The sequence below is a fragment of the Phodopus roborovskii genome, unplaced genomic scaffold (assembly GCF_943737965.1).
Source record: "Phodopus roborovskii unplaced genomic scaffold, PHOROB, whole genome shotgun sequence".
Lineage (NCBI taxonomy): Eukaryota > Metazoa > Chordata > Mammalia > Rodentia > Cricetidae > Phodopus > Phodopus roborovskii.
Window position 1 is genome coordinate 3022267 of NW_026125537.1, and position 20410 is coordinate 3042676.

Below are 20410 nucleotides of genomic sequence, written 5' to 3' on the forward strand. Positions count from 1 at the left end.
AGAAGTTTCAGCATTGACTCTTGATGGTTTTTCTAGTCACTTAAAATTCTACCAAGACAACAGGTAGGCACTCAGAAATGCTGTTTAAAGGCAGAATAAAATGAATAAAAGAAGGAATGTTAAGTGTAGTATTGACATTTCTGATGATTGTTTAAAAGCTCCCCTCAGATTATCTTTGAATAATAATGAGAACAAATAACAGTGAAGAATTAAATTTAACATATTTCTGTATTCCTTAAAAAATGATGAGTGTATACAATCACATAATTATATGTTTTATAATTATGTTTGTGTATAAGTAAGTTAAACTATCGTGGAATAACAAGGACTGGGAAAAGCAGATAGGCTGAATAGATGTTTATTCAGGGAGAAATAACTTACAACATAGACAGATGTTCCTGTCCCAAGGGTGCCCCGGATACTGTCAGTCTTGTCCAGCAAGCAAGAGAGTGCTCTGGGGCCCCTTCCCCAGACCTAGTTCCCCCAGGTCATGTCAGGGTTTGGTCAGGGCAACAGGTGCGGACAGAGTGAATATCTCACTACATTAATCTGGTAGGACTTCTTCTTTGGCAAAGGAATCTTGGCACATGTACATATCAAATAGTAGATAGCTCAGTAGTGCTTGTGAAAGAACAGAGGACCTGCCTCATGTGCTTTGTGTTGTAGCCCCATGTTGGGGGCTCTACTTATAGTTTACTTAAGCTTAATCAGTCACACAAAGTGGTTTTCAGGCCCTTAGGGATATCCACCTTTCTATGTTCATTTGTATTTTCAATTTACATTTTTATTAGCCAAATGAGCTTTAGTTAAAGAAATAGTAATGCTGAAAATGTTTCTCAAACCTTCATGTGTCTACAGATGTTCCAGGGTTCATGCCATAATTGCAGATTCTGATTCAGTAGGTGTGAGGTGGGGCCAGGAGCTACTGGCTAATGCTGCTGGTCCAAGGACACTAAGTGATATGATGCCTATCCTTTCCCATCCCAGCGGTATAATGCCCCAACAAGCAATAAGGGAGAGAGAAACAGGTAGTTCTCAGGGAGAATCTCTTTGCAATCTTGAGTAGAAGGGAGTAGAGTTTAGCTAGGGTACCCATGTGACTTAGGAGAGGTAGTATTACTATCTATCCAGACACTTGAAATTAATTGAGATAAACCTTTTAACCTGTTCTGAAAATACTTAGGGGTTTGGCCATTTGTTAAATGAACATGTTGTGTGATGATGGAGAGAACATAACAGGAAAAAGGGGCAATAAAGATTCATAAGTGCCATCTAAAAAGATTTGCTAAACAATTAAATTTAACTGTTGTCCTGTGACTGTGTACAACTTGAATTATTAGTATTGTGAGTTGTTTCCTTTTCTTTTTTAAACTATCAGCACTAGATTACACATTTGAGGTTATTTCTTCAAACACACACACATACACACACACACAAACCCAAACCAACCAAACAACCCCCCCACATTTTTTTAAATAGAAAATTTTCCCCCATATCATATATTCAGATTATAGTTTTCCCTCATCCAACTCCTCCTCCTAGGTCCTACCCACCTCCCTATCCACCCAAATATACCCTTTATCTCTCTCTCTCTTTCTCTCTTTCTGTCTCTCTCCCATCCCACCCTTTCGTTCCTCCCTCCCTTCCTTCCTCCTTCCTTCTTTTCTTTCTCATTAGAAAATAGTAATCAAAAAATAAAAACAAGCAGAAAAAATCACAAGAAACACATACACACATTCATACCCCCACAGAAACACAACATACAGACATACCCCCCCACAGACACACAGACACATGCACAAACACACATTCATACATACATACACACATTCACACACACGTTAGTCCCACATAAACACAAGATCAGAAGCCATAATATGTTAGCAAAAGACCCATAGGGCTAAACAAACAAACAAACATGTAGACAAAGCATTATGATACAAAAACCCATTGAGTTAAAATCCATTGAGTTTGTTTTGTGTTGTCCATCTGCTGATGTACCCAACTTCTTAAACCTCAATTGTTCTTTTAAACTTATATTTGGTTTGGAAGTGTTGACAGTAGGGGATGCTATTGTCCTATAGTTGCTTATATATTATGGATAATATGAGAAAAATAACTTGACCTTCAAAACAGGAATGGTTGGTATTCTTGAGAACCCTTTGTAGAATTATATCCAGGCCAGTTAATGGGAAATCAATTAGACCCATCCTTTGAGTTGGTCTTACAACAACTGTTTCCTGTTTTCCCTTATTTAAGAAAATGCCAAAGTGTTTAGTGTATTGTTTCCGCTGTTACATTTGCTTGATGATTGAAAATTTATGTTTAGTAGGCCCATCTCTGTTTCTTGCTTAAATGGAGAGAAGAAAAGAGAATTTCAAATTCTGGGTCTCTAGCCATCATTATCTCAAAAATAATGGTACCATTCCTTATCTGCTAGACCCCATGCTTTGTGTTTTATGGGAACCACCATGCTTACTCAAACAGGCATCTCATGCAGATTGCCTTTTATTTGTGGATGAGGAGCTGAAACTTAGAGTGCCCTGGTCATTTGTTGAAAGCAACATAGATGTCTTGTGTAGGTAGATTTGGTAATCAAAATTCTGCCCTTCTTCACTGTTCTCAGAGGGCCAGACAATATTAGTGATTTTTTTTTCCCAGAGCATATAACTAGTAGGATGCAAAACTATCGTTAGAACACAAGTTCTTGAATCCAAGTTCAATATGAAACCCAGTAGCATGTTTCCTTAGTATTGGTGTGTAATAAAAACCAGGACTCCTTATTTATGAAGACAAACTTCCTTGTATATTCTGTCCTTAGTGTTATTAATCATGGCAAAATGTCACATACTCATCAAAGTGGTTCCTGCAATCTTCAGTGACACCACATCTGTGTAGGGAGCCCAGGGTCCTGCTGCCTATAAAAGTCACCAGTCCATGTGCCTTGTCCAGTTCCCTTTGTTTTCTTTAGGGTATTCTACACAAAGGGAGAGGGCCTGGGCCCACGTATGTGAATATTCTTTTCTTCATAACCTTCTTAGCACACCAGCCCTTCCACTAAGATGCACATGTGTTTCTAGCTGGTCTGCTGTTTGTCTTTTTACACACATGGTTTAACCCAGGGAAGGTTTCGGGCCATGGTGAGTGTTGTGCATCCTGTACATGGGATTACAGAGAAAGGGATAAGAGAACCTGCCCTAAAAATTTGATTAGAGACAAACTGGAAAATGATTAATGAGAAAATAAAGTCACAAGAGAAGCAGAACAGGCTAAGTGGTCTGCAGAGAGATTCTGTTTCCTTTGAAAGAGTTATGCTTAATCCTTGCCTGAGAAGGAGTATGGATTTATTAAAAAAAAAAAAAAAGAAGAAGAAGAAATTTCAAGACTTCTGGGTATAAGCCAATTCATATTTTTATATAGCTTGGAGGCAGTTTTTGTAGCAATGGAACCCTAAACTGCTTTACAGTGCAAAAACTTTATCATTTTTTGTCTTTTTCCCCCACAGTGTGGAAAAGAGCTTAAGGTCACAAATTTTTATAGAATCTGCCAGGAACTCATATTTTCCGTGTTTGGGGATAAGACACAGTAGATTCTAAACATCTGGCTAGTCCCTATTTAAATAATTGTGTGTTCCATGCACATCATACATATATAATTATATTTTAGTTCTATTTACCTTTTTGTATTTTAGACATTCTGAAATCTGGATTAGATTCTGACTCCAGTAGCTATTGGAAGTTGGCCTTCTAAACACTGGCTCGGGCAAAGTGTATGTCTCCCTTCCTAATTTTTCCATATAAACTCGAGTATGGTTTTATTCCTTGTATTTTCATTGTTCTTCTTTTTTCTTTATAAGAATGAACTGAATGTGGGAGCTGTTAGGAGTTGTGTAAAATGAAGTTTTGTGGGTTTTGTTGTTGTTAGAGCTAGGAGACTTTAGAGTTGACTGGAGAAGCCCTCCAGTTTAGACACTGGCTCGTATCTGCTAATGATGTTGACTGTAGTGAGACCCTCCAAGCCACCCCAGTTTATCCTCTTGTGAAGTGGACAAAGGTTTGGTAGCTTCATAACAGCACTGTAGGTGGATGAGCTGGCAAATGTGAGTGAAGCATTTGAGGCTGGGGGGATAGAAGGGGGCAGAGTGAACTGATGTGAGGACACTCTTTCTCTACTAACCACAGAGAGGACTTGGCCTTCCTCCACATTGTGGCCTTGCGCTGACTAACTGGTGGGACAACTTCCTCTCACTCTTTCATCTTTGTTTTTGTATCTCACTCACTGTTATGTGCATCATGGAATAGTGCTGTGCTGTTCAGTATAAGGAAATTAACCACTGTGCTTGAGAAAGTATTTTGTGTGTGAATATTTGAGACTGTAAAAAGAAGATATAAGTCCATTTTACTGATAATGTAACCATTTTTCCCAGTACACCCTCCAAGTAAACATATTAGAAGCTTATAGAATGCTGTTCCAGGGAAACTACAGTGGGAAACAGGATTAAACACAATCTGATAAAAACACAAGGACTCTTGATATTTTGGTGACTTGTTAATGAAGTATAACCAATTACTGGTGTTTGCCTTCTGGCTGTACTGTCATCAGTATTGTAAGCTGAGATTCATTTTCACTGAGGTTCTGCCTGGAGGAAAATGGAGTCTCAATGGATCTCCTAAATAATACTGTAAGGTTTGTGCAATTAACTTCCATTTAACAGTAGGCCAAACTATGGCTTAGGGAAAGGTCCAGGTTAGCTTGGGGGAAGCCATGGTAATTGGGAAAATCTCAGTCAATTTGTCTTAAAGCCCATACATTTCTCCTGGAACTGTGCTTGGACAGTGTTAGCATGAGAAGAGAGGTAAGAATTCCCAGCCAAACATCACTCATTGAGATCTTATCTACACCCCTCTTCCAGTTTTATAGGCTGGCTTCCCATATCAATACTAGGTGTCAACATGCTTTTACTCCAGGGCCCACACATGTCCAAGTGCCTTGGTCTTGGCCTTTAACTCAACAATGAAGGATATTTGGGAGGATATGGAGACTGACCTTGCTGGTATATGGAAAGTATGGCCTAGTCCACACTTGCTTACGATTTATAGATTATTTTGATGTTCTTAAGTGTATAACCACATAATGCAGTTGATAATGTTTGAGTTATTCCTCCTTTCAGTTCTTCTAATACTCAGTTTTGACTCAAGCCTCCAGAAGAACATTGTCTAGATGGTGCTCACAGTGGGCATGGCTTCATTTCATTTTAATGAGAATTCTTCTAATACTTGCAGTAGATATTCATTCTATGTATATAGTGGACATACACTTTAGGAATGGTTCTTTTTATTCCTCATTTGCTTAGATTTAAACAAGCAAACACAGATGACTATGGCTTGAGCTGATGATGTATTTTTTTTCTTCTTTTTTTCTGTTGTTGTGTTTTACATTAAAAGTTTGTCTGAGACTGGATTACTTTGTAATGTTTTTCTAAGAGAAGTGGAACTAGGTTGTTATACATTGTGTATTTCTTTTATAGGTCTGACTTTTTTCTGCAGTACTCATGCTCTGGGTGTAGACTATAGTTACTTTCTTTATGTCAAGTTAGTCAAGTCTCAAGGGATGAACGGAGAGAGTCTCCAAAAAAGTATGCAAATTAGAATCATGTGACTCTCTTAAATGAAAGAATTTTAAGACATGGATCCTATTCAATAGTGGCAGAACTTGCCAGGCTCCTTATTTCTTCTAGAAGAAGATGGTGGAAGATACTTTTCTAGAATTGTCTTTTTCATCAACATTTGCAGTTTTTGGTCAAAAGTTAAAATCATTTGCGTGCTATTTCCTACATATCCCTGTGTGTTGTGCTTTTTGAAATGTTTATCATATTTTTTTCAAAGAATCAACTGCTCTTTGGATTATCTCCATCAGGCCTTTGCCCACTCATTTCCTGTTTAATCCTACCTCATCTGTGAGGCTTTCATCTATAATACTGCATTCTTTATTACTACATAATTTTCTTCTTTTTCAAATCTGCCAGTTCATTTTGGAGTGTTATCTTTACATCTTCAGTTCCTCACTATTTCTTTCAAAAACATTACCTGTTCTGTATATGACTATCAATCACAGAATTTTTCTAGTGTCTCTGATAATTTTCTCTAGTTTCTTCATGTTGCAAAGTGTTTTTGCCTCCAACAAGGGCTTTACTCTATGCTGTTCTGTAACCCCAGAAGATTTATGTTTTTCCAGGGGTCAGAGGGTGCTATGCTACCTGGGGCTATTCTACTCACTGTGCAAACTTGGGCTTGCTGAGTAAACAAGCATGCTGGCTTCTTGTTGGTTGCTGCTTTATTCCTTTGGCTCCCAAATAAATACATAGAGGCTATTCTTTCTTATAAATGCCTGGCCTTAGCTTATCCTATCTGTGCTTGACCTCTGGGCTTTTACCTTTCTCTATATCTGTGTATCTTTTCTTTCCTGCTTATTCTGTGTCTGGCTATGTGTCTGTGTGGCTAGCCTGTTCTTTTCTCATTCCTTGATCCTTGAATTAGGATAGTGAGTAAAAGAGTTTTACACCCTTGTCCAACACATGCACTTTTGTACTTGAAGGAGGTTAGCTAAGACAGGAGTAGTAGTTTTGGTACCCAGGCCCAACGTTGGAAGGGGGGGGGGCTTTCCTGACCTAACGAAGGAGGACCCAGGAAGGGCATTTCTCTCAAATGAGCAACATAGTGGAAATCTGTGGCAAGTTGAGACCTTTATGATGACTACGAGATTCCAAAGAGATGGTCCTGTAATACATTCTTGCAGGTTGCTGCTTTGTAGGCTCATAATTACTCAGCCAGTGAAATTTGAGTGACTGACTTAAAGGAAGTGCATTTTCATGGTTGAAGAGTGGAACATGATTTCAACTGAGGGAACTAAATGATGTGAATGCAAGGGAATTGGAAGCCGGTCATTATTTTTCTTACTTTTGACTCTTGGAGAGGATACTATGGCTTTGACAGAGATCTCACTTGCACTACAACCTTGTCTTTAAAAAAAAAAAAAAATATATATATATATATATATATATATATATATATATATGAATTCCTTGAGAATTTCATTCATTATACATACAAAACATATTTTTTATTATATTCACTCTTCTTCCCCCAACTCTTCCTGTCTTAGTCACTGTTCTGTTGCTGTGAAGAGACCCCATGACCAAAGCAACTCTTATAAAAGAAGGTATTTAATTAGAGCTGGCTTACAGTTTTAGAGGTTAGTCCATTATTGTCATGACAGGGAGCATGATGGCACACAGGCAAACATGGCACTGGAGAAGTAGCTGAGGGGTCTGCAACCTGATCTGGAGAGAGAGAGAGAGAGAGAGAGAGAGAGAGAGAGAGAGAGAGAGAGAGAGAGATTGATTGGGCCTGGCATGGGCTTTTGAAACCTCAAAGCCTCTTACCAGTGACACACTTCCTCCAACAAGTCCACACTTCGTAATCCTTCTAATTCTATCAAATAGTGCACTACCTGGTAATTAAGCATTCAAATATATGACCCAGTGGGGGCCTTTCTTGTTCAAACCACCTCACCTCTCAAATCTACCTCTCATTTTCCCTACAAACTTTACATCTTTAAAAAATAAAATAACTCACTGAGTGCAATTTGTATTGCTTATATATGCATGTATGTGAGGCTGTCTGTTGAAGCATGAACAACCTACTAGGAGCCGTACTTTTAGAAATTTCTTTCTCCTCCTTAGCAGCCATTAGCTATCAGTAGTTCCTCCACTGGGGTGGGGACTCAGGAGCCTCTCCTCCATGCATGCTGGAGTGTTGACTGAGTTAGTCTTAGGCAGGTACTGTGAAAACTACTGTCAGGTCATTTGTGCAGTGGGCCTGTCATGTCCAGAAACCACTGTTTTGTTCTGGTCCTCCCTGACTACTGGCTCTTACAATCTTTCTGCTCTCTCTTCCATGGTATTCCCAAGCCTCGGGGTACAGGCATAATACAGATGTTCCAATGTGGCTGAGCATTCCACAGACACTTATTCTCTGCATTTGACCAGTTATGAGTTTTTTCTTAACCACCATGCACTGCATAAGAAGTTTTTCTGATGGGAACTAAGAGTACAGTCTTTGTCAGCTAGTTTGGTCAAGTTTTTTTTTTCCCCCAGTTATCTACACAACCAAATTCCTTCAACAGATGCTCTTACATCAACTGTCTTTGAGGTATCCCATACTCTTTAAGTACTGGTTGGGGTCTGTACTGTGGAATGAAGTTGTTTAGGTTATGTCCTATCCTTCCTATAGGACACCTATTGCAACCTAGGTTGTCATAGTCTAGAGTCATATCCTTTTTGTCTGCTTTCCCAGTACCAAGCACCCGGTCCCTGAAGTGAAGATTTTGCCTTTGTTAGGGCACAGGTGTGTTCTCTTGGGCCTGTATGCATCTGTTGTTCTCATTTGTAAATAAGGTTGACAAGCTAATTTTTAAGTTTTCTGAAAGCCATGGAAGATCTGATTGCATGTCAGCAGGTGGGTTACCCTCTTCAGAATGTAGGATTTTGTTATTGTCTCTGAAGTGACCTTAGTTCATCCTGACTGGTGGGTCATGTGCCCTGTGCCTGTCACACTGAGCTTTGTAAGCAGTAACTCATGTAATCATCATTAAGTGATTTTATTTCATTGAGGTTAATACTTCTATGTCTACTTTATCCCTCTTACAAATGTGGGAACTAAGAAGTTATTATTTTTAGTGTGCAATTTGTTATCAATGGTTCTATTACATTTTGGAATTGTTAAATATCTAGCCTGAGATTACAATGTCTGCTGAATTTTGAAACTGAGTTACTTTTAATTTAATTTTTTATTATAGTGTCTGTATCTGTGTGCATGATGTGTACGTGGGTATACATATCACAGAATACCTTTGGAGGGCAGAGGATGGCTTTGTGAATTTGGTTTCACCTTCTTCCTTTATATGGGTTTCTGTGATCAAACTCAGTTTCCAGGCTTATGACACAAGAGCCTTTACTGCTGAGCCATTTTGCTGGTCCAAGTTGAGTTTCTCAGAGGCAGAGTAATTAGAGATAATAAGGAAAAGACTGAGTTGGGGGTGGGGGAGAAAATGAGATTGAATGAGATGTCTTCATAGTTCCTGTCTTCAAGGATATGTACTTGAAAAATGATCAAGACATACCAGGTATATTCATTTTGCTGAAGAATCCTTTGTGTATAAACAAGGCTATTCCTGCTTAAGTTTGGACATATTAACATTAAAAGAGAGAAAAAACCAAATGCAAACATAAATTTGCGACATTTATGGACTGAAGTTTAGACTGAGTATCACATTGTATTTGCTCATGATGAACTCATTTTGTGACTAATAGACTAATGGAAAAGTGTTGTTTCTTAATGACATGCAAACCTATAAGCATCTGTCTTATCTACCTTTCCACAAAAAACAACCTGGGTAGGATGGCTAATTCCTAATTGTGAGAATTGCTATGGCTGTTATAAAGTGTTGTAACCACTCCATTCTTCTTGGACACATTCTGAAGGACTTGTGCCAATTGGGAGCCCACAGGCTATAAGGGTTCAAACAGGGCTGTGGAGGTCAGACTGGTTACATAAGCACCGGCCTATGCTCCTTATGAAACTAACTGAGGGAGCTAGAACAGCATGCTTAGCTTGTGTCTACATTCTCATCGCTTAAGTGGAGATTGCAACCATGGTTACCTCTCTGGGCTGTTATGAAGGCTGACTAGAACTTTGGATCATGTAAGTGCTGTCCCAAGTTTTCACTGTGACTGTCCCTCAGTAGGTTTGCTTTCTTTTTGGCTCTGGTTATTTCCATGGGTTCTTCATTTTGCAACTCTATGCTAGGGACAGACTCTCATTTTCCCTTGAAGACACCACTCAGTGGTGGGCTCTACATAATCCTCCCCAGGTAACAGCTCTTCTGTGTGTCTAGCCACACAGCTATGACTTTCTGTCATGACTGTCATGATATAGTGTCTCTTCTGTGGCTTTACTTCTTTACTTGTCTACAAGAACTGTAGACATGACCTATTTCTTCTTTCTCTTGTTTTGTATTTTATGAGTCTGAGAGAAGGTAAATGTATGCTGAATGGATAAATGGCCTCCTTCTCCTTTCCTTAAACCCAGTACCTATGCATTATCTTTGTTATTCCACCTAGGAATAAGATAGGCATTAGACTGAGTCCTCCTTTTTAGATATGAAAACAGTAGACTAGAGTGATGGACAACTTGCCCACCCAAGGACAGTTCCTTTATTGTTACCTCGGCAGTGTTGACACCTGTGATCAGAGCATTTCTGAAGATTTGTTTATGGAGACTCCTTCTGGCTTATTTATGAATCTTGTAAAACACACACACACACACACACACACACACACACACACACACACACACATTATTTTTGGTTGCTCTCTGGAAAGACAGTTTCCAATTTCATCATCTTGATTCATTACATTTTTTTTCCCAAAATAACTTGGATCAACTCAGAAACTCACACCACCATGAAAGGACAAAGACATGCGGGGGTAAAGCACATTTAAGTGATCAGAAGATAGTAGTCAAAGCACACCCCAAGAGCAGGGCCAAAGGCTGTACATACTTCAGTGCATTCTTTCTTGATTGGTTTAGAGATGGGGCCTTAGTGGGAAAAGATCATATGGCCCTGTGGTATTAGTTCATACTTTCCATGACAGCTTCATTGAGGTAAAGCTTATTTACCTTACAGTTTAAACTCTGTCAGTTTTTATATATTCACAGAGCTGTGCAATTCACAATTCCATATAGCTTGAGACTGTATTTATCACACTGTGGAAGAAACATCATAGTGTTCAGGAGTTACACCCACTTTGTTTCCTGCCATCACTTATTTATCTTAGCCTCTGAATTTGCTTATCTGGATATTGTATAAGTAGAGTCACGTTATTTGTGGTCTTTTTTGATTGAATTCTTTTATGCTGACATAATATTTTTCAGGGTTGTTCTTTAGTTATATCACCCCATTTTATGGCTAAATAATATTTCCTTGAGTGCATACATCACAAATATGCACTGATTAAGTGATTGATATATTGGATTATTTGTATTTTTTTGGCCAATGTAAACAACATTGCTATGAATATCTGTTTATAAGCAAGCTGATTAAGTAGATGAATAAAATTTATTGTATCTCTATAATGAAATAAAATTCAGTTATAGAAAGTATTGGACTACTGATACTTGCTAAGACAGGTATTAAACTCTGAGTGCATACGAAACCAAAGAAACCACTTATTTCATATTTCACTGAAAAGAATGTTTTTCATAGGCAAATTTTCAGAGACAGAAAGATTACTGACTCCTGGGGCTTTTGTCTTGGGAAGGAAGTGGGAAATAGATTGCTAAAAGGCACAGAGTTCCTTTCTGTGTTGAAAATATGATAAAAACTGTGTTGATGGTTGCACAGATTTGTGAATAAAAGACCCTGAAACTTACATTTATAAGATGTATCAGGAAATAATCAGTAATGTATATCAATATGTAGCATTCAGTACCCTTTGAGGTACTGTGGTACACAGCAAGGAACTTCTCATTCCCATGTGTGAAGGTGAAATGCAAACTCCTAGAGTGTAATCAGTGTGCCACACTGTGCTAGTTTTCTGGTTCTGGGTATAGGCCACATCCAGAAAGACCTCAATACCTCCAGGTATCAGCCACATGACCTCAGACAGATTTAGAATGTTGACTGCTCCAACACTTACAGCTCAGACATAGTATTATCTTTGACTTACAACACCATGAGTCCCTGTGGCAGGAGTCCTGCCCTACATCCCGCTTGATTCCTCTGTGTAATGTTGTGGTCTGGTTCACAGGCAGGATTATGTGTCTGTGAATGAATGAGTAACTGCTATTTTGAAGCCTCCTGGTATGTCCCTGGGTAAAAACCATCTTCAGGCTGGCTTGTGGCTGCCTCCTCTGAACAGCCTGAGGTTGGTCTGGAAAGGAAGACATGAATTCCCCAACTGATTTCATTCAAGGGTTTCTTTTCCCCAACTGTTAACTGCTTTCTCTGAAACAATGTTTGGGTACTCACTCTAGAGTGTTGTGATTTCCTCTCTGCTAAGATAACCAAAAATTGTGGGTTGGGTCAAAGAGAGAGAGGGGGAAACAAAAGGCTATTGAAATAAGCTTTAATTGGCTTTTCTTTCTTCTTTTTCTTTTTGAGTTGACCCAGCATCAGTGCTCTGAACTGTGTGTAGTTTATGGGTGTTGGCTTAATGAGAATTTTTTTCTTTTTCTTTTTCTTTTTTTCTTCTGTGAAGGTACTCTATGTTGATTAAGTTCTTTTTGTTGAATATCCTTTGCTTGCACTGAACTTTTCTTTATGTTGATTTTTTGCTTCATTTTTTTTTCATATCCCATGCTGTTCAGTTACTGGATGCCAGAAGAACCAAGGTTTGTCCACTCTTTGCAGCTTGTTTGTTTCGGGCTGCATATCCTCACCTCTTTGTGTGTTTGAATGTGCTGTCTGTCTCCATTTATTCCCTTTTGCTTGCAGTAATCCTGTTTACTAAACCTGTTCACAGCTTTATTTGTAAAAAAATAAAGTCCTTGTTTGTGTCTACTTGTATTGGATGCTATTATTTTCATTTTTAAATGGATCTGCATTTATCATGGAAAATAATGGATAAAGAACATCTTAGGAAACAAGGAATACTGAGTCTGGAGTGTTGTGGGCCTAAGAAGGTGTGTTTCATGAAAGTTTCCCTCTAACCCTCTCCCTTCCTGAATTAAACACCATAGATGTATAATTTCCCATGTGGTTGACACTAATACACCGTTTCTGTGTGTGTGCACATTTCTCTTCTGAGATATTCAGAAAGCATCACTGAATTAATTACCCTCTCCATGTGCTGTCCCATGCTTCTGAAGTCACCGTGGAGGACTTCATAGCTGGCCCTTGGATCTCATAGTTAACATTCCATCCTCATGGTGTGGCAGCGGCGATAGCACGTGACCTGTTTACTGACTTGCCTCCTCTGTCCTCTCCTGCTCCATCTTTCTCACTGTAGCACCTGCAGTTGACCATCCAGGCCCTTCAGGATGAGCTGCGGACCCAGAGAGACCTCAACCACCTCCTGCAGCAAGAGAGTGGCAACCGAGGAGCAGAGCACTTCACCATCGAGCTGACGGAGGAGAATTTCCGCAGGCTCCAAGCTGAGCATGACAGACAGGCCAAGGAGCTGTTCCTTCTGCGGAAGACGTTGGAAGAAATGGAGCTGAGAATCGAAACACAGAAACAGACTCTCAATGCTCGAGATGAGTCCATTAAAAAGCTCCTGGAGATGCTGCAGAGTAAAGGGTTGCCGTCCAAAAGCCTTGAGGATGACAATGAGCGCACCCGACGGATGGCGGAGGCTGAGTCTCAGGTCAGCCACTTGGAAGTGATTTTAGACCAGAAGGAGAAGGAAAACATCCACCTGAGAGAGGTAAGAGCATCGGGTCAGCTTCCCAAAGCCTTGCTTAGGTTCTGAGATGTGTTATTCAGCTATTTCACAGGTTGGAAAACGTCTGTAGTCTGAACTTCAATCCCTTTGTCATCGGCTCTCTGATCTGCCTCTGGCTGTTAAGGTAGAATTTGGTGTGTGCTTTCTTCTGCACTCATCACATGTGTGTTCAGTTATTATTCAAGCTTGGACGTCACACGGTAACTAATGTACTTTATGCTCACTTTTCCACAGGTGGCTATGGTTTGGGGAGCTTTCAGGGATGGTCCTCTTTAAGCTTGGTTGCTGGTCACATAGCTCTCTAAAAGAAACAAAACAAATAGGTGATTAGCAACACAGAGACCCAAGCATTTTTCTCGCTGAATCGGGGACAGAGTTTATGGAAAGGAAAACACATGTGCATTTTTGAGAAGAATGGTAAAATGTACAGAGCAACTCTGAACATTTAGGTTTAAGATAATCCTCGTCTGTGTTTACATTTGTCTAGAACAGACTGTTCCAAGGTTTCTGAGTATGTGTTTCATCCTTAGTGTATTAAATCATTTGAAGTCATCCGGAGGCAGTTTCTCTGGCTGGCCACCACCACTGAATGTTGGGATACTCGGATATCTGAGAATTTATGGTTAGTTAAAGCCTAGAAAAAATGTGGGTGTCAGCCAGGGTTTGAAATTGTTAGCACAGTTTTCTTGCTACTGTGGTGGTAGAGATGGCTATAAAAGCATCATGTAGGCCAGAATGCTAAAAGGAGACACATACCACACAACAAATTGCAAGCCTTAGCTATGTCTTCAAAGTATAGACAGCATTAAGTACTAAATTCAGAGTAGGCTAGATGTCTTTGTATTGAATACCTGCTTAGATGGGCAGTTGCCTTGAGAGAACCTTGTGTGCTGTTAAGAAAGTGTGGCTTCCTTGCTGAGATTTGCTAAGATACTGGTGCTCCCATAAGGTTTCTCTAATATTGTTTGTATTTGCTTGGAATATTTTAGCAGACTTTTGTATGTTCGAACCTAATGTCCTATACTCTTAATCTCCCTGATTTATTTTCATGAGGTCTTAGCCACATAGTTTGAAAACCACAATGCTTGGTTTTATATTAAGATACTTAAAGAGATGTTTCATTGGCCTGCTCTTTCCGTTTGAATTCCAAGAGTGTGAATGTGGCAGGCAGATTTCTAAAATGATCTCCGTGGTCCTTACAATTTGGGTTTCATACCCTGGCATGATTACTTTCTCTTGAGATCTGGCTAATTCTAGACACTTACATCTAAAAGATATAGTACAGCAGAAGCAATGGATGTTGAAGCCACTTCCAAGACAGGGTTACATAAGACTGACACTTCTACCTTGAAGTAGATCTTGTCGTCTTCTTAGTGTTTTGATAAAGCAAGCTGCTGTACAGAAAGGCTGGACTGTAAGGACCTGAGGGCAACCTTCAGCCAATATCCAGTGAGGTGAGGAGGTGCTCAGCATGTAAGCCAACAATGAAACCTGCTGGCAGCCTCAGTTGAACCTTCAGATGAGGTAACAAGTGCTAGCTGATGCCTTAGCTGCAACCTTGTGAAACACTGTGAAGTGAAGGATCAAGCGGGACCTGGTCTTGAGACCCATGGGGGGAAAAACTACACATATTTTTTTTTGCATTGATTAATTTGGAAGTCATCTGTTGTGCAGCTGTGTGTGACTAATACAATAGAGCAGCAACAGCCCTCTGTTCCTCTTTGTGAGCCTCCAATCCAGTCTACAAGAGAGCAACAAACATTGAGATTTGCATGAAGACTGGTTAGATTTTGAATGTTACTTGTGCTGTCTCAGAATTGTGGTAATAGAGCATCTCTCTCGTTAGGAAAAGCTGCTGTGTTAGTTTTGGGTCCAAGGGATGTGTTATATGCCAGAGAAACCACCAGTTGGTGCATACACACACACACCCTCTCCATGCTCGGTGTTTGTGGTTAAGACTGTTTTTCTGCTTTAGACCTTGCTTCTAAGTAGCACTTAATAGATGCCACCTTGGTTCATTTGTGTGGTCATTTCAATTAAAAATAAAAGAAACACAATTCATATTTTCTCTGAAATTGATTGGTTCTCACAGAGGTCTGTTGTGGATGCAGATCATATTTAGACCCTTAATATCAGTTTGAGAGGTTTTACAAAAAGGGCAGTCTACATGTTCAACTAGTTTCGTTGATCATCAAACCAGTCAGTTGACTGCCCTCATCTTGGTTCATCAAGAACAGATAATATGTAAAAAAATATGCTGATGTTAAAAAGTATTCAATTTGAATTTGGATTCAGCAAACACACTTTGGAGGTTTAAAAGAACCTTGTTTTCCAAGAGAAGATTGTGGCTTGATTGAATTTTTAGGAATTTAGGGAGCTTGCTATTACACCATTGATCACTTGAAATTGGTCATTGTTGGGATATTTACTCCTTAGAAACTGACAAATACTACTTTAGATTACATGGAACTGTTATTCCCATCTTCCAAGTAGACTGTTGTCTCCTTAGCTTACATGCATTGATGAAGCAGGCTGGTCTGTGGTGAGACGGATATGAAAAGCAGGTGAGTGGAAACTCCAGCCAACATATAGTGAGGACTTCCAAGGCTCACTCCATTCTCAAGAGCCATTCCTGGTGCCTGTTTACCAGCATGCTGTTGAATAAGGTTCAGGGAACACTTATCACCAGTGTTAGCAAGAAGGAGCATTTCAGACTTTGGAAGTTTAAAACCAGAAGAACTATGACTCTCACGTCATTAACAACTCATGGTTCAGAAGTTTCCCTAAGTATCTGAGTGGTTGGTATTGTGTGGCTACTCTGGACTGACTCTGGTGAATTCCTGGAGACTCCTCATTCATTTAGTAGTTAACTTATTCATTAGTTAGGGGACTCATTTGTGTGTTTGAAACAGGGTCTACTTAGTATTCTAGTTTGCTTTTGAATTTGCTATATAGCCTAGGCTGGCCTCAAGCTTGTCATTTTCCTGCCTTAGCCTCTGGAGTCCTAGTATCACAGGTGTGTGATACTCTTTGCATATGCTTTTACTGACTATCTACTTGAAAGTATGAAATGATAACTGATAGTTAGCTTGACTTCTATTGTGAGAAACAGATGGAAGAATAGAGAAGTGTTATGCCCTGGGTGAGGCCAATTGCCAGTTTGGTGGTTAAGAAAGATGTCTTGTAGATCATGATCTGAGACTTCAGTGATAAAAGGATCTGGCCAGATAAAGACCTCAGGAGACTGTTTCACTCATGTTCTAGGAGGTTATTGCTACTGTTTATCCATCTTACCTGGGGGAGGAGAAGGACAAAGGACACCAAGAGGCTTGCCAATGTCACATAGGTAGAAAATGGTAGAGATGGTTTTTGAATCAGGTGGACTTAGTCTCAGCTCTTAAATCATTTCATTGTATCCCCTTCCTAGGAGCATCTTTGCTAGAATGTTCTGGGCAGAGCAGACGTTTTGTGGAGTAAGAAGATAAAAGGAGAGTGGAGTCATTTCTAGACACAGGACTTAGGAAAGGGAGAACATTTCAAGATTTGTGGCTCGCTTTTCTCTTATGCACTGGTGTTCTTTGTAAGACATTTTGGGAAAATGCTATGCTAAAAGTATTTTTTCACCTATAAAACACACAATACACAAATAATTGTTTCCCATCACCAAAAATCTGGGTTATTTCCTTCATTAATTATCCTTAAAGGCAAATTTCATTGTAAGCTGTCTCTATATTCTCCACTGAGGCTTAAAATACACTTCTATCACAGTATTTCAACTTTTTTTTAGTAGAACAATATATCTTACAGCTTTTGTTATTAAACCATTAAGAATAACCCAGCATGAAAATAGAAATTGCCTGATCTGCACTAATTGAAAGGGCTTCAAACCAGGATTTAAGGTGTACTTGAGGTTTTAACTTCATTGTGTTCCCCATTGATTTCTTTTTCCTTGTTCAGCCAGGTTGGAGCTGTGGCACAGTTGCTGGGGGAATGGAGTGCTAGTGGCTTGATGATTCATATTCAGGCCAAGGTTGGCCCTCACAGATATCCCATCTCCAGACCTCCTACAGTCCATTGTTCCAGGCACTCTGGAGTTGGCAGAAATTGCACATGAGGAGAAGTAGCTTACTTTAGTGTCTGTTTGTTTTTCTGTGGTCTGGAAAAGGCTGAGAGTGAAAACCACTTCTTTGTGCAGCAGGAAACAGCAGTAACAGCAGCAGCACTGACAACAACAAAATAAATGTAATGATCTCCACTTCCTTGGAATGCTAAAATTTTTGCCAGGAGCTACAACTGACATGTGAAGAGTTGGCCAACGGTCAGCATTTCTCGCCCTGTCATCTGTGCATTTCCATTCAGGTTGATTCGATAGCAGTGTTTGATATGCTAATGGATCACCTTGCTCTCTAGCTTTTTCTGCAAACATCGCTACACAAAAACTATCCAAAATACTGTTGATCTTATTGAAGAGAGAAAAAAAAAATACTACGCTATTCTTATGTTCATTAGACTTATACTTCTTAAGGGGTCTTAGAACAGAATCAGGAGTCTTTGGACTTGCCATGCTGTAAGTGTGTGGTAGGAAGGATCTATCTTGTGCTGCTATGGCTATTGATATTCTATGCTAATTTATTTGGGGGTGGCTAGCTTTTCTTCAGTAGTAGAAGCAGAAGAGCACTCAAGTCAAGCCACCAGGGCTGGGTTACTAACAGCCCAAGGCCAGCAAAACTCAGGATACAGGATCCGAGTTTATCTTCTGTGCTATGAGGACACAGTGAGAGGTAGATAATGAGACTTCCTAGTCAATGTGGTTATCTTTCTAGAATGTTCTGAGGCCATTGGAAGATCCACTGAGGCCAAGGTTGTCACCTTGGTATTCTTAAGCTTTAAGTCTTTTAGTGATGACTCAAACCTCCCTCATATAATTTCTGCTCAAGGTCTTCATGATGCTCCAGTCAGCCCCCACCCCCTGGCAAGACTGTGTGGCCTCATTTTCTTTAGCATGCTTGTCCTTAGTTCTGCTGACTACACTACAGTTTTGCTGATGTAGGCATATCTAATTCTGACTCTACAGATTCAGTATATTCTATTTATACTCATAAGGCCATTCACAGAAAATATTCTGAACACACACACACTTAGCATTTTAAGTATAAGTTTTTTTTTTACTTTGTTTTTGTAAGAGTTCTTTCTCCCATATATTATAAAAATGAAAAATTATTTCCTATTTTAATTATAATGCCTTAAAAAACCTGATCAGTACTCTTGAGTACTCTTATAGCTCAAATATTGTGTGTAGATGTTCAGCATATATTAACGAGTAGAAGTGATTTAAAATACTTAGAGAATTTCTCAGTGGTTTATTTTGGGTACATATTGAATATAGGCATGCAGGGTACTATGAGAGTGTCCATGTCAGCTTTGTGATTTAAAAACAAATCACACTTAGTAATGTTCACTTTGTGTGCCCTTTGCTATTTTGCGTTGCTACCATCTTTATTATATAGATAAAGTTATTGAGGCATGAAGTAGTGAGTTATTGTCCCCAAATGACATGCAACAAATGTTGGGGCCACTACAACTCAGTCTGGCTCAAGCCCTGTACCACTGCTTGGGCTGCTCACTAAGGGACATTGAGTAACGCTTAGATGCTGTGCAATTTAAAAGGAGGAGAGTGGGTGACTGTCTTCATGTGTGGCAGGCTGGTCCTATAGAGCAGGAAGTCTTACCAGAAATTTTGGGTAGTCCCACCAAAGTCACCACATGTTCCTGAGGAAAGTAGGGCCTTCTCTTGGGTTTCTTAGTTTGTTGATAAAAGAATTTAAAAACTGACTCCCAGGGAAGCTCAAGGACAATTTTATTAGAGTGTAAAAGAAAACTCCAGGGCAGACAAGCTGTAATCTTGGCAGTTTACCAGAGAAGGGGCCAGAGGAGAGAAATAAAGTCATGCTACTTCTAAGTAGCCGAATGGCAGATGAGCTGCCATCTGAAGGGGAAGATAGCTTTGGAGGAAGAGTGAAAAGGCCCATACTACTAGAGAAGACACACTTAGGCTTTGGCCAGTACCTAGAAGAGATAAAAAAAAGAAGGAAGAGGAAATGTTATACTTCTCTGAGTCACAACTCAAGAGAAGCAGGCCAACCTCAGGGATTCTTACAGTGGCTCTATTGAGACTGCATTAGGTGGGGGACTTCTGGGAAGAAAAAGTGCACTGTCTCATCAAGGGGTAATTTATTCATTTTGTCTCTTTGCAAAACTTCTATTTTTATTAATGTGTCTCTGTCTCTGCATGTGCCTATATGTGTGTTCAGGTGACCATGGAGAGCATTGGACCACTGAATATGAGGTTGCAGGCAGTTGTAAGTCTCCCACAATGAGCAATAGGAACTGAACTCCAGTTTTTGCAAGAACACTTCCCAAGTGTTCTTAACTGTCTTTCCAGTCTCTTTAGCATGGCTTAAGATGGACTCACTTTCCTAAGGGGTGGTCCCTTAGCTAGGTGACTGACATGCTCACCTGAAGTGCTGTTCTCCACCTGGGCCAGAGATCCCCTTCTCTTTACCAGAAGGAAATAGTTTTCCCTCTGTGGGCTGTTGCTACTACTATAGCAGAAGAATCCAGTGGTAAAGAAGCATGGTTAGAGAAGGGATTGTGCAGTCAAGCTACAAACGTGAGAGTGATGCTGGGTTTTAAGAAACTGGGTTGGGAGCAGCTGATACTCCGCCTTTCAAAGGCAAAGGAAAGTTCTTGAGAATTCTGAGTGCTGGACACAGGACTGGCTTTTACTTCATGGACCACAGTGAGGCTTTCAAAACATTTGCTCTGGGGAGTGTGGCATACAGTTTGATCAATTGAGAGCGGATTTAGGAAGAGGCAAAGTCAGGGAGTAAGGTTAGAAGGATATTG

The 20410-nt window shown here is 39.8% G+C and overlaps 1 protein-coding gene across 1 annotated transcript in view; it reads left to right on the top strand.

The window, feature by feature from the left end:
- Window positions 1–20410, top strand: part of Erc2 (ELKS/RAB6-interacting/CAST family member 2) — an 877816-nt gene that overhangs the window by 137562 nt on the left and 719844 nt on the right. Inside the window, exons 4-5 of the mRNA XM_051176767.1 lie at window positions 12429–12452; window positions 13070–13486. Coding sequence (XP_051032724.1) covers window positions 12429–12452; window positions 13070–13486 — 441 coding nt within the window. The remainder of the gene's footprint in view (window positions 1–12428; window positions 12453–13069; window positions 13487–20410) is intronic.